This window comes from Silene latifolia, chromosome 1, assembly GCF_048544455.1.
Source record: "Silene latifolia isolate original U9 population chromosome 1, ASM4854445v1, whole genome shotgun sequence".
In the NCBI taxonomy this organism is placed as follows: domain Eukaryota; kingdom Viridiplantae; phylum Streptophyta; class Magnoliopsida; order Caryophyllales; family Caryophyllaceae; genus Silene; species Silene latifolia.
In genome coordinates this window covers 84741056-84755502 of record NC_133526.1, presented here as the reverse complement: position 1 = coordinate 84755502, position 14447 = coordinate 84741056, and the positions used below count along the sequence as shown (strand labels likewise).

At 37.9% G+C, this 14447-nt stretch overlaps 1 protein-coding gene across 1 annotated transcript; it reads left to right on the top strand.

Annotated features, from left to right (window-relative positions):
- The first annotated feature begins 5606 nt into the window (after window positions 1-5606).
- On the top strand, window positions 5607-14012 carry LOC141649653 (uncharacterized). Its single transcript, XM_074458339.1, has 10 exons — window positions 5607-5857; window positions 5944-6864; window positions 7003-7164; window positions 7255-7362; window positions 7765-8146; window positions 8443-8517; window positions 8823-9021; window positions 9208-9471; window positions 13358-13414; window positions 13909-14012. The coding sequence occupies exons 1-10, from the start codon at window positions 5607-5609 to the stop codon at window positions 14010-14012; spliced, it is 2523 nt and encodes an 840-aa protein (XP_074314440.1).
- Window positions 14013-14447: the final 435 nt, after the last annotated feature.

Below are 14447 nucleotides of genomic sequence, written 5' to 3'. Positions count from 1 at the left end.
CTTTTTCCTATAAATACAAGCATTAGCTCTCATTTTGAGGCTAATCAGAAAATTACAAAGAAAATCACACTACAAAGAAAACCTCTCTACAAAGAAACTCTCTCTACAAAAATCCTCTTCCAAGAGAAAAGCTAGAGAAAAAGAAAACTACTCTTCGATCCGACATCAAGCGTTCATCGCCGTCAACTGAAGAGAAGCAAATCAAATTCGTCCAAGGAGAATCAAGTCTTCAAATCAAGACCCTACTATTCATCCAAGTGCGGAAATCGAATCAGTAGAACAACTAGAAGATTGTACCCGAAATCTTTAAATTAATAAAATTATTACTTTGTTGCATTCTTTTGTGTTTTCTCTATTTGTTTGCAGATTTACACAAATTTGTTGCTACAGATGGGTCTTACCTCTTATACCAATGCATAATGCCATATTGGTATGCTGCCCGGATACCTATTGCGCTACCACTCCACGAGTGGGTATCGTGAGTTCTCATTTCGTAAGCGTCCAAGCGACAACACACCATCTCGTCAACAATAAATATAGCAACGTAGCTAATGTTGTCTCCGAGTCATGTTGGCTACATAATTTATTGATGGAAGTTCGGCACCCATTTCACAAGGCTACCCCTGTATATCGTTACAATATTAATGCCATCTACGGTCTACCTAGCTAGTAATCTCGTCCAACATTATCATACTTTTAATATTATTATTATTATTTATTTATTTATTTTTAAAAACGCAAACATTAATTAATCAATCAAAACTTTACAAAAAATTGGTGGGCAGCCGAGATACAATCTGGGCGCCCACTCTCTTAGCAATAGCAAAGCTAAGTCTAGCAAAAATGTAAACAACCGCGCGAGACCCTGCATCGTGAAACAGAGAATTTCTGCATCCGCTTGAGCAAAGCCACAACATCCTTATCCAGCTCTCCCAGCGAAGAAAAAGAGAAGGGTAAGAAGCCATAACCCGACGTCGTGCACACATCTCAGTACTTGGCACACTTTCGCTGAGCAACATCAGCAACAACCCGGCCCGGCACAAAATCGGACAACCCAGTGTGAGACAAGGGGGGAGATCACGTCAGATCGACACACACATCACGCTCCCTGTCCCAGGAATAAACAAGCAGATCCGCCGGGCGAAGGGAGCTACTATGTCCATCTACCAAACCGATATTAACCTCTCTACCAGCGGAGATCCCCGACCTGTAGCAGATGTCCAATAAGGTGTCACGAACGAGGTTATGCCGATGCTTAACGCCCACAGTACCAGCACAGGGCACAGCATGATCAGCATAGATGTCCTCGTCAAAAACCCGAGAACAAGCAGGACAGTGACGAGACACCGAGAACAACGGGACACCCAAGCGATAGCTAAGCACACTACGATAGGTCCTCCTATTCATAGTCTGCCCCAACCCAGACTATATACTCCCTGTGTCCCGATCATTTGTTATCATATTTCATTTTGTGGTGTCTCAAATAATTGTCGTCATTTCTATTTTAGGACTGCATTTGATGAGCAATTAGATACTTCACACCCAATTTGGTCCATTTGTTATCTTATAATTGGCCTCTTCTCTTTCCTTGTTCTTCGTGCCACACCAAAAAACAACAATTGACCGGAATAGAGAAAGTAACTAATAGCAAAAGATATTACAAGACTCAAAATTCCTACAAAGAAATCAGTGAGACCCCATAAGATACAAGAAACCCTTACACGCACCTAGGCCATCTATATCTATATACTTGTATAAGATGCTGATGAATGAACTGGATAATAACTAATGAAGTGATGATGATCATTAAGATGATTTTCATCGGCCCATTAGACCCCTATAAATATCCTAACTCTCACTACAATCCCACGACAAATTTTCTCACCTTCTCTCACAACAATTAGTTGTATGACTAATTTATAGATATACATCATCGGTGTTACCCTCATATGAATTCCTGAGTATCTCTTTAATTATAGAGATGCATCATCGGTGTTCATATGATGGTAACACTGCGAATGTATCTTTATCATTATAGAAGTGTTTTAAACGATAATCTCAACAACGGAATTTGCAGTAGCGCTCGGGTTGTGTTCTTGTGATGAGCCCATCGGCCGATTCCACTTCATTCGGAATCATCACTTGGGGATACGACATAGTATATTGACGTAAGTTCCCACTCGGAGTTTACAACCACTCTATGAAGGGGTGTTTGTAATCTCCATTACTAACGACATAGTATAAAAGTGTTTTAAACGATAATCACGACAATGAAGATAAATAAGTGTAATATTAAACTAGTAAAGGCACGCTACTAAGTGAAATAGTTCTTTTTATTTTGATATGATTAGGCTGATAATAATATTAAACTAATATTGGTGCCCGGCTTCGCCCGGGCTACTTTTACTTACCATTTTTTTTTCATTAAATAAAATTACTTTAGTTGCATAACCCCTAAATTTTTCTTTGACATATTCTAAAATTATGATGAAGTAAATTTTAAGTGAAATTCACTACTCCCGCTATTAAAATTTTACTCTTATTAATGAAAAAATAGTAATAACATTTCACTAAGCTAGTTGCCTGTAAATCTGTAATCATTGTTACTTTCACGACTCCCGCCGTAATTATTGTTACTGTAACTACTGCCGCATTAATATTGATAATCTCATTACTCCTGCCGTAATTATTTTTACTTTCACTATTACCGCATTAATATTGATTATTTCACAACTCTCGTTGTTGTTTCTACCACTTTCACCAATCTCGCTGATAATATTGTTTCTTTTACTATTCATTTGAGTGATTACTATCATATAACTATATCGAATGTTACTATAACTCTTTTCTTTACTGACGAAATTACTTTTACTACTTAGGCATGCAATTTTAAGGGGATTATATATTTATATAAATATATTAAATATATGCATTAAATCAAATCGAAAGAATTATCCAATATTATATATTATGGAATCTAACTTGAATTATTTATAATCTACTTATATTATATTTTTGTATGTTAAATAATTAACATCTCTATACATCTAATAAGCTATAAAATTTAATAAAATTGCATAGATTTCAAATTTAATATATAATGTTATGATGATAATAATTAATACCATAAGTGTGCATGTTTATACTTATTAATTATTTTATTTTAAGAAAATTGACCATCTTCTAGTCTTTTATAAATATCTTCTTTCTTTTAGTCTCCTTGAAATTGACCGTCTTAATTAATTATTTTAGTTTAAGGAAATTGACCATCTTCATTAATTATTTTATTTTAAGGAAATTGTCCATGTTTTATCTTTCACAAATGTTTAGGAAATTACCAAACTTGTATATAATTTAATTTTAACCCAAACTATATAATATTTGCATTGAGATCCCGTAATCGAGTCCATCACACGGTGCTATTGATTTAAAACTATATAGTATAATTAATTTGTATAACTTTTTTTAATTACATTGAAGTCCCTTAGTTTCTGGATTTAATATATAGTATTGATTGATATTAAAATGGTACAGTTTCTAAATATAAAATCGATAAACTAATGGAGACTATAAATTTTGGATTTTTATGCTCTATTTAAATATCTATTAGAGAATATATTATCATATTAGGAAAGATATTATTATGCGTATCATAATAACATCATATAGAATATTTAGGAATATGCTTGGAGTATCCTCCAAGACAGTCTACTATATATTGTAACCAAATTCATTAATAATAATCACGTCATTATACAATCTTACATGGTATCAGACTAAAAATCGATCATCTCAAAAACCCTTCCGCTCGCAACAACCTCGTATTTAAACCGCTGGCCGGAGATGGCGGTCTTATACCATCTCCGGCGGGCATACTAAATTTTCACGTAAAAATCCATAGCATAGTATTTGAGAGTAAGCTATTTATTTAATGATGAATTAAAGTAGGGCCCCACCTTTCCCAATCTCTCCCTCCATTTCGTACCTTTTACCAATACACAGCCAACCACCCTTCACCACCTTCACCAATCAAACATCACATCATCTCCCTTCATAAATCCCTTCCCGTCGACACCCAAAATCCAAATCCACCCCACAAATCCCTTCCCGTCGACAACACTCCAGCCGTCGCCATCACCCCACAACTCCAACAAACCCAAACCCGATGCCTGACTATTTTATTAGGAATAAATTTCTCTATCGTCCTCGTATCTTCAACTTGGTGTGCCTCCGCTGATGCCGCTGAGTTTTTGTTCGCGCCGCCACCGTCATCACACATGTCGATGTCCATGGTTGCTAAAACAAACCTCTTTGCTATGTTGCTTCGGCAACCACCATCGTCCTAAACCTTGCCGCGTCTCACCATTGCCTTCTCCCTGTCCGCCTCGGGTTCGCCCCAGCAACCAATCCTGCCTCATGGGCCGGGTGGTATGAATCTGGGGGCCACGTCCCGCACCGTAACCTTGACTGCCTCGAGATCGAAGTGCCTCGACGTGTGCTCTCTCTTCGGTTTAGTAGTATTATTTTATTTTATATATACGGTTGATTTTGCTTTGTCCCTCACCGTTTTGGTGTTTCACGAGTTGCTACGACTCTCGTGCACCATGATTAATTTTATGTTTATATATATATATATATATATATATATATATATATATATATATATATATATATATATATATATATAGTCTGTGTTCCACGAGTTGATAAGGCCCTCTTGCACCTTGTCGTTTTAGTGTTGGGTCTCACGAGTTGCTTCGGCCCTCGTGCATAGTTAGTTCGTGTCTTTATGTGTGGCTTTTTGGCCCTCTTGCACCTTGTCGTTTTACCTTGCGCTTTTCTCACAAGCGCAAGGTGTTGGAGTGTTGATTTGAAAAGCCAAATTCCTCTTTGCCTTTTATCCTACATCGGTGGAAAACATCAATGCTTTGATATTTATAAGGCTCCCTTCACTTGATGGAGTAAGAGATTGGTCAAAGGAGGCTTTTGTGGTGAGTGTTGGGCCTGTGCGTATGGGCCCAAACACCCACTCGCGCCGGCCCGGCCCGGCTCGGGCTCGGATTTGGGTTTGGGTAGAGCACCTGCGGTGCGGGCCAAAGGCCCTCTTTTACCTTTTTGGTCTTGTGTGATGTGGGCTTGTCAACATTCAGTGTATATAGGGAAGTCATAACAGTTAGTCAAATATGACTGTTAACTGCTGCAATTAAGGGCGATTATTATGCCTTAATTGTGTTTGACTGGAGCGTTTTTTGGCTCTGGTAACTGCTCAATTTTCGACTATAAATAGAGCAGTATACCTCCTCATTTTACACACAGAAATTCACACATCTCCTTTCTCTTCTTGTATTCTCTCTGAAAATGTTCTGGGTATAGTTTCTGTTCCGTTCCAAAGTCTTCTTACTTCAGTGGTGTGGTTCGAAGGCTGCAGTGTTAACCTTGGGGAACTACCAGCGTGAGACGATATCCACCACGGTCGTGCCGTAATTGTTTTCAAGTCAGTGGCTTTATACCACGACACTGCTTTTCCTCCTGTTTCGATAAGTTTTCTCTTTTCATTGTTACGTCTATTATACAACAATTTGAAAACTATTAGTTCTGTCGTAACAATGGATGTCGTCTCAAACAAAATCATGTCTGACTTGTCGAAATTGGAACCATTAAACGGTCTGAACTACAAAAGATGGTCTCAGAAATTGCTTATGTTTTTTGAACAATTAGAAATCGACTATGTCTTATTTTCTGACCCTCCTGCTGCTGTAACCGTTACTAGTGTAGAGGCTACCCCACCTTCGTCTGTTGCTGTTAAGTCGAATGAGGAGTCTATCAAAAAACATGATAAGGATAACAAAACTGCTAAGTATCATCTCCTTACTCATATGTCGAATACCCTCTTTGACTTATTTTCGGTTCATAAATCTGCTAAAACCATATGGGAGTTGTTAGAGAAAAAATATGGGTTGACGATGCGGGTAAGAAAAAATATGTTGTCGGGCAGTGGCTTGGGTTTCAAATGGTAGATGACAAACCAATTATGAAGCAAGTTCATGTTTATGAGAACTTGTGTGCTGATGTCACTAATGAGGGAATGAAATTAGATGAAATATTTTTGGCTAATGTTTTGCTAGAAAATTTTCCCCCTTCTTGGAATGAGTATAGGAACCATTTGAAACACAAGAAGAAGGATTTGTCTCTTCAAGAGCTGGTAGGCCACATGAGGACTGAAGAAGCTAATCGTCTGAAAGATAAGTCAGTTCAATTGTCTCTTACTGCTACCAAAGCCAATCTTGTTGAAACTGGTGGGTCTTTAAAAGAAGATAGGTTCAAGGGTAAGGGAAAGGCTAAAGCTGGTCAGGGTCAATCCAAGGGTCAGAATGCTAAGAAAGCTGGTCAAGGAAAATTCACAAAACCTGCCTCAAAGATTCAGAAACCAAGTCAAAATCTGGTATGCTATATTTGTGGGAAAACGGGTCACAAAGCTTATCAGTGTCCTCAGAAGAAAGTTGTTGCTGAAGCTAATGTTAATGAAAAAGATGATGTCATTACTGCTGTGGTGGTTGAGGCAAATCTGGTTGCAAATGCTAGTGATTGGATTCTGGATACAGGGGCTTCTAGGCATCTGTGTGCTAACAAGGATCTCTTTGATGAGTTCGAAGATGCAGCTGATGGTGAATGTGTCTACATGGGTAACTCTTCTTCTGCTATTATCACCGGCAAAGGCAATATCTTTCTCAAACTAACCTCGGGGAAAACTCTTGCTTTAAATAATGTTTTGTATGTTCCTACTTTAGGTCGAAACCTCGTGTCTGGTGCTTTGCTAAACAAAGCTGGTGTGAAACTTGTTTTTGAGACTGACAAGGTTGTAATGTAGCGCAATGGGGATTTTGTGGGCAAGGGTTATCTCTGTGGGGGTTTATTTGTTTTGAATGTTGATTCTCCTATCATTAATAATAATGCTTCTACTTCTGCTTATATTGCTGAGTCTATTGATGTTTGGCATGGTAGATTAGGTCATGTGAATGTTGATTCGATTAAAAAGCTCAAATCTATGTCGCTTATTCCTTCTTTTTCTTCAGAGACTCATGAGAAGTGTCCTAGTTGTGTCGATGCCAAATTTGCTAAGAAACCTAGTAGATCTATTACAACTAGACAAACGAGTCTTCTTGAGTTAATTCACACCGACCTAGCTGACTTCAAAAACACTATGAGCAGAGTTGGTAAACATTATTATGTCACTTTTATTAATGATTCTTCTAGATATACCAAAGTATATTTGCTTAGAAATGAAAGTGAAGCTGAAGACATGTTTATAAAGTTCAAAACTGAGGTAGAAAATCAGCTTGATAGGAAGATCAAAAGAGTCAGGTCCGATCGAGGAGGAGAGTATGGCTCTAATTATTTAATAGATTTTTGTGAGAAAAATGGTTTAATACATGAAAAGAGCCCACCATACTTACCTCAATCGAATGGAGTAGCTGAACGTAAAAATAGAACTTTGAAAGAAATGATGAATGCTATGCTTTTAAGTTCTTGCCTTTCTGATGATATGTGGGGGGAAGCGGTGCTTTCAGCTTGTCATATTCTTAACAGGGTACCTCATAAGAAACTAGACAAGACACCCTATGAGATCTGGAAAGGTTATGCTCCTAACTTAAGTTACCTTAAAGTGTGGGGGTGTTTGGCTAAAGTAGGCTTACCTAGCTTTAGGAGGCCAACCATTGGACCTAAGACTTATGACTGCGTTTTCATTGTTTATGCTCAAAACAGTTCTGCTTATAGGTTCATGTCTTTAAGTGACAGGTCTATATCTGAGGCTAGAGATGCTGAGTTTTTTGAGCAGGTATTTCCTTTGAAGAAGGAGACTATATCTCTACCTGATGTTCCTGTTGTTCCTGCTGTGCCTGTTAACCCTGCTGACAGTTCTATACATGCGAGTACTAGTACTTCTGTTGATCATGCAGTTGAACTAAGAAGGAGCAAAAGGCCCAGAATTGAAAAGAACTACGGGAGTGATTTCGTCAGAACTGATGCTATCAGACTTCACTTATCTGAAATCGCAGGTGATATTTGTGCTTTTGATGAGCTTGTTTCTGCCTTTTTAATAGAAGATGATCCAAAAACATATGATGAGGCTATGAGATATATAGATGTTGTTTTTTTTGGAAAGAAGCTATTAAAAATGAACTAGATTCCATTGTTTCTAATCAGACTTGGGAGTTAACTGATTTGCCTAAAGGTAGTAAACCCATTAGTAGCAAATGGATCTTTAAAAAGAAAATGAGACCTGATGGAACAATATAAAGGTTCAAGGCCAGAATTGTGGTGAGGGGATTTACACAAAAGAAAGATATTGACTATTTTGATACTTACTCACCCGTGACTTAAATTTCCACCGTTAGAACTCTTATTGCTTTGGCTGCTATTCATGATCTTGTGGTACATCAGATGGATGTAAAAACTGCTTTTTTGAATAGTGACCTAAATGAAGAGATCTATATGTTGCAACCCGAGGGGTTTGTGGTAAAGGGTCAAGAGAGTAAAGTGTGTAAACTGAGAAAATCACTATATGGTCTTAAACAAGCACCTAAACAGTGGTATGAGAAATTTCACAACACTTTGACTGATGATGGCTATATAACTAACAATTCTGATTCTTGTCTTTATTCTAAAATGTGTGGATCAGATTGTGTGATTATATGCTTATATGTTAATGACATGTTAATTCTTGGTAGTAATTTATTTGTTGTAAATAAAACCAAACAATTTTTGTCATCACGTTTTGAGATGAAAGACTTAGGAGAAGCTGATGTTATTCTTGGAGTTAGAGTTATGAAAACCCCAACGGTATATCCCTTATTCGATCACATTATGTTGAAAAAGTGTTGAAGAAATTTAACAGTTTGGATGTTACACCTGCTAGAACTCCTTATGATGCTAGTGTATCTTTGTGTAAGAACTTGGGTGATAGTGTCTCACAAGAAGAATATGCTAGAATTATAGGAAGTGTGATGTTCCTCATGAACTGTACTCGACCAGACATTGTTTATGTTGTTAGTAGACTGAGTTGATATACACATAACCTCAGTGCCGAGCATTGGAATGCACTTCGTCGTTTACTTAAATACCTGAAAGGAACAATTGATTTGTGTCTTCATTATGGTAAATTTCCTACTATGTTAGAAGGATATTGTGATGCAAATTGGGTTCCAGGTAATGATGAAATTCATTCCACTAGTGGTTATGTGTTCACCTTGGGTGGAGGAGCTATATCGTGGAAGTCTGCAAAACAGACTTGTACAGCTAGCTCTACCATAGAATCTGAGTTCATTGCTCTTGAGTTGGCAGGTCAAAAAGAAGATTGGTTGAGAAACTTACTAGCAGACGTGCCTATGTGGGGGGGACAGGTTGCATCAGTCTCCCTACTCTGTGATAGTAAAGTAGCTATCGGTGTTCCTAAGAATAATGTCTACAATGGTAAGAGACGACATATTCGAATCAGGCACGGTGTGGTAAAACAACTCCTGAAAAATGGAGTAATTGCTTTGGACTATGTGAAGTCCGAACGTAATCTTGCTGATCCCTTTACTAAGGGGTTAACAAGGAGAGTAGTCCTTGAAATGTCGAGGGGAATGGGCTTAAGTCCTTAAATCAAGTTTGAGTGTGATACTTGATGGACTCTATAGCTCATTCCTATGGCATTTGCTATCCATAGCCAATTTTGATGGTGCTTTTGAGACGCACTTGATGGATTGTGTTTTTATAGAGGTTGGACTTTGTCCTTAATAGCTCTTATGAGAAGTGCTAATGAGAAACACTTGATCTACCTATGGGGTGTGATGGTTCAGCCACCATCTATGTGAGAAATATGAAATTTCTTGCTAGAGCACTCACCTAAACCAGGGTAAACGCATGGCTTTAGAAGCGTTGCACTTTGAATTCGCGGAACGAACAGTCTTTGAAGGTATGATATGTGTTGTGGGGATCTCAACCAAAGTCCAAACAAGGAATTCAAATTGAAACATATTCACTTGTTAATAGTAAGTTGTTGCCTCATTTCACTAATACGTCAATTCAAGTCGAAAGACATTGAACGTTTAAGTATCCAATCCTTCCTTACCCAGGAATTTTTTTTTTTCCTTAGTTCTTTTCTTTGCCATCAGTGGGGGATTGTTGGAGTTTTGAATTGAAAAGCCACATTCCTCTTTGCCTTTTATCCCACATCGGTGGGAAACATCAATGCTTTGATGTTTATAAGGATCCCTTCACTTGATGGAGTAAGAGATTGGTCCAAGGAGGCTTTTGTGGTTAGTGTTGGGCCTGTGGGTATGGGCCCAAACACACACGCGCGCCGGCGCGGCCCGACCCGACTCGAGCTCGGGCTTGGGTTTGGGTTTGGGTAGAGCACCTGCGGTGCGGGCCAAAGGCCCTCTTTTACCTTTTTGGTCTTGTGTGATGTGGGCTTGTCCACATTCAGTGTATATAGGGAAGTCATAACAGTTAGTCAAATATGACTGTTAACTGCTGCAATTAAGGGCGATTATTACGCCTTAATTGTGTTAGACTGGAGCGTTTTTTGGCTCTGGTAACTGCTCTATTTTCAACTATAAATAAAGCAGCATACCTCCTCATTTTACACACAGAAATTCACACATCTCTTTTCTCTTCTTCTATTCTCTCTGAAAATGTTCTGGGTATAGTTTCTGTTCCGTTCCAAAGTCTTCTTACTTCAGTGGTGCGGTTCGAAGGCTGCAGTGTTAACCTTGGGGAACTACCAGCGTGAGACGATATCCACCACGGTCGTGCCGTAATAGTTTTCAAGTCAGTGGCCTTATACCACGGCACTGCTTCTCCTCTTGTTTCGATAAGTTTTCTCTTTTCATTGTTACGTCTATTATACCAACACAAGGTACACATCCGGTGAAAGCGTAGACAAATATCAAATCGTCTCATCTACAACGGCATCGTCAAGTATATCTTTTTCCATCCAGTCGAAGCGTTCGTCACCAACCGTTTCGATTGAGGAGTGTATTAGAGAATATATTATCATATTAGGAAAGATATTATTATGTGTATCATAATAATATGTATAAAATATTTAGGAATATGCTTGGAGTATCCTCCAAGACGGTCTACTATATATATTGTAACCGAATTTATTAATAATAATCACGTCGTTATATTATCTTACAGTATCGTTCTTATTTAAATTTTTGTATGTTAATTTATACCCGCGTTTGCTCTACGCCAAATGAGGAAGATAATATGATTAGCCTTTCTTTGTTCAGCAACACTTTTGCATTCCTTAATTTGAGGTTACTGAACATAAACAAGAGTCAAACATCTTGTTGATTGCATAGGGCCCAAGACATCTAGTCCGTCAATATATGTTAATTGAACCAACCTGCTAAACATCGTCGACATTTTACCAATTATCGTCGACATTTTTTAATGACTTTTCTAATCTACCCCTCACTCTAAACCTCCCATATTAACATTTTTTTTCCAAGTACGACATTTCCGTCACCACCGCTTCAATTCCGGCACCAAATTCAAGGAATCGACGACAAGTAATCTAAACTCTTTTAATTTTTAAAAAATTTGTAATTAGCTAGTAGATTTATGTGGTTTAGAATAGAAAACATTATTGTTAGAACGGATTAACGATTAATGATTATAGATTACCGCGCCCAAAATTAATCTAAGCCAAAAAACGATTTTTTTTCCGGACGAAAAACATTTTCGTCCAGACCTAGGTCCAGACGAAGAAATTTTTTGTCCAGATGGAAAAAAAATTTGGTCCGGAATAATTTCTTTTTTTTCTCCCGGACGAAAAAAATTTTGTCTGGATGAATTTTTTTTGTCTGGACCTAGGTCTCGACGAAAAAATTCTTCATCCACACCCTTTTTCGACATATTTTTTTTAAAAAAATTATTAATTTCCGTCTTAAATTAGTTTTGGACGCGAGGATCGATAATCGCTAATCCGTTCTACTGTAATCCGTTCGTCAAATCATAATTTTGAAATGCAAACATATCTTTTGAACATCGTTACTAATGTGATCGTTGTTACCGGCATTAGTCGATATGTTTAGAACCGTTTTAATCGAAAATTTCGTAAATTAAATTACGATTTTTTTTCCAAAAAACCGTCTTTTTTTGTTTTAGAAAGATTGGAGAGAGAGTTGTTTTTGAGACAAGGGGGAGTTAATGGGGGGTAATATTGAAAAGTTATGTTAATTGTCGACGATAATTAGTAAAAGTGTCGACGATATTTAACATGACCGTAATTGAATTTCTTAAGCTTGTACATTGAAGCTAAGCCCAATTGATTTTCAATCTGTCTTCTCTTCTCGCCCTTTTGCTCCTCCAAAATACAAGGACTCTAGGGTGATAACGAGCTAAAACTGAACTAAGCCTTGTTTTGCTTGACTCATTAAGCTCCCGAACCGAGTTCACACGAGCCACCAAACTCAAATTGCATACTAGCCGACTCGTCTCATTATCACCCCTTGCCTTATCCATTCCTCTTCAAATATTTAACTTCAATTAACGAATTTTACCTTCAATTTCCCAGTACTAATTAATCATGTGCGGGAATTTCAAATGACTTGTTTGGGAGTGCAATAGCCCATTTCCCGATAGCAGTAGTGCTTTGATCAACATACACTATTGAGACCCCAATCACTTATTCTTTAAGAACATACTAGTGTAACACCCGTGCAAATTCACGGGATTATATTTTATTTTTTTAGATAAAATTATTTAATAAATTAGGGAAATGAATGTTGAACGGTATATCTATTTCGATTAATAATCCCCTATCCACATGAGAACAACATAATAAATAATCTTCCAAATTAATTTAAGGAAACTCCACATATTTTACCTAATGTACTCCTTTATTCTCTTTCACCTCTCTAATTAATTATTTCCTTTCTTTTAAACTAACACATATTTTTAATTATCTACATCTTCTATCAATTACTCCCTACCTTTTTAATAATCTCTTCTTGTTGGCAGTGATGCCTTGGAAAAGATGAAGACCATTTTTTTGGTTCTTTGTTTGTCCCACATCGGTGGGCAAACTCTCTTTTTCAACATTTATATTAGTCTTTGTTTCCTATAAGATTAATTGAGAGAACCAAGGGCCTTTTGTGGTGATTGTTGGGCCTGTGGGTTTGGCTCCAAACACACGCGCGCGCGCGCCGGCTCGGGTTTGGGTTTGGGTAGAGCACCCGTGGTGCGGGCCTTGGCCCACTTTTACCCTTTTGGTTTTTGTGTATAATGTGGTTTGTCCACATTCTGTGCATCTGTTTGAGAGAGTGTAACAGTCAGTCAATTATGACTGTTACGGTTTCAGCATTCAAAGGCTATTCTTATGCCTTGACTCCTGATTCCAGAGCACGTTTTGCTCCTGGTAACTGCTCTATTTTTTGCTATAAATAGAGCAGTCTTATCATATCAGAAACATAACAATCACAATCACAATCACTCTTCTCTATCTTCTAAAAAATGCTCTCTTATTACTACTTCTGAGTTTATTCCTGGATACTGTTTATGTTCGTTCCAAAGCTCCCTTACACGAGTGGTCGGGTTCAGGTGCTGCAGTGTTAACCTTGGGGAACTACCGGCGTGAGACGATTACCACCACGGTCGTGTCGATATAGTTTTCATGTCAGTGGCTACATTACCACGGCACTGCTTTTCTCTTTCCAGTTTCGATAAGTTTTCCTTTATTCTGTCCATTGTTGCGTCTTTACTATTCCAACAATTTGAAAACTATATTTATCTATCGCAACAATGGCTGTAATTTCGAGAAAAAGTATTCCTGACTTGTCGAAATTGGAACCATTATATGGTCAGAATTATAAGAGCTGCTCTCAAAAATTGTTGATGTTTTTGAACAACTAGAAATCGACTATGTTCTGTTTTCTGATCCTCCCTCTCCTGTTGTCGCCACTAGTGTCGAGACTACTCCACCCTCATCTGCTACTGTTATCTCCTTAATCATATGACTAATACCCTTTTTGACCTATTTATGGTCCATAAATCTGCTAAGACCATTTGGGAGACCTTAGAGAAAAAATATGGAGCTGATGATGCGGGTAAAAAGAAGTATGTTGTCGGGCAGTGGCTTGGGTTTCAAATGGTAGATGACAAACCTATTATGGAACAAGTTCATATTTATGAGAACTTGTGTGCTGATGTGGTCAATGAGGGTATGGAATTAGATGAGATCTTTTAGGCTAATGTCTTGCTAGAGAAATTTCCCCCGTCCTGGAATGAGTACAGGAACCATTTGAAACATAAGAAAAAGGATTTGTCCCTACAAGAGCTGATAGGTCACATGAGGACTGAGGAAGCTAATCGTTTGAAATATTGTAGATACCTCATTTCTGCACCTCCCGCAAGCCATCCGGTGATGATTTGGCCGCATGTTTGGTACACGG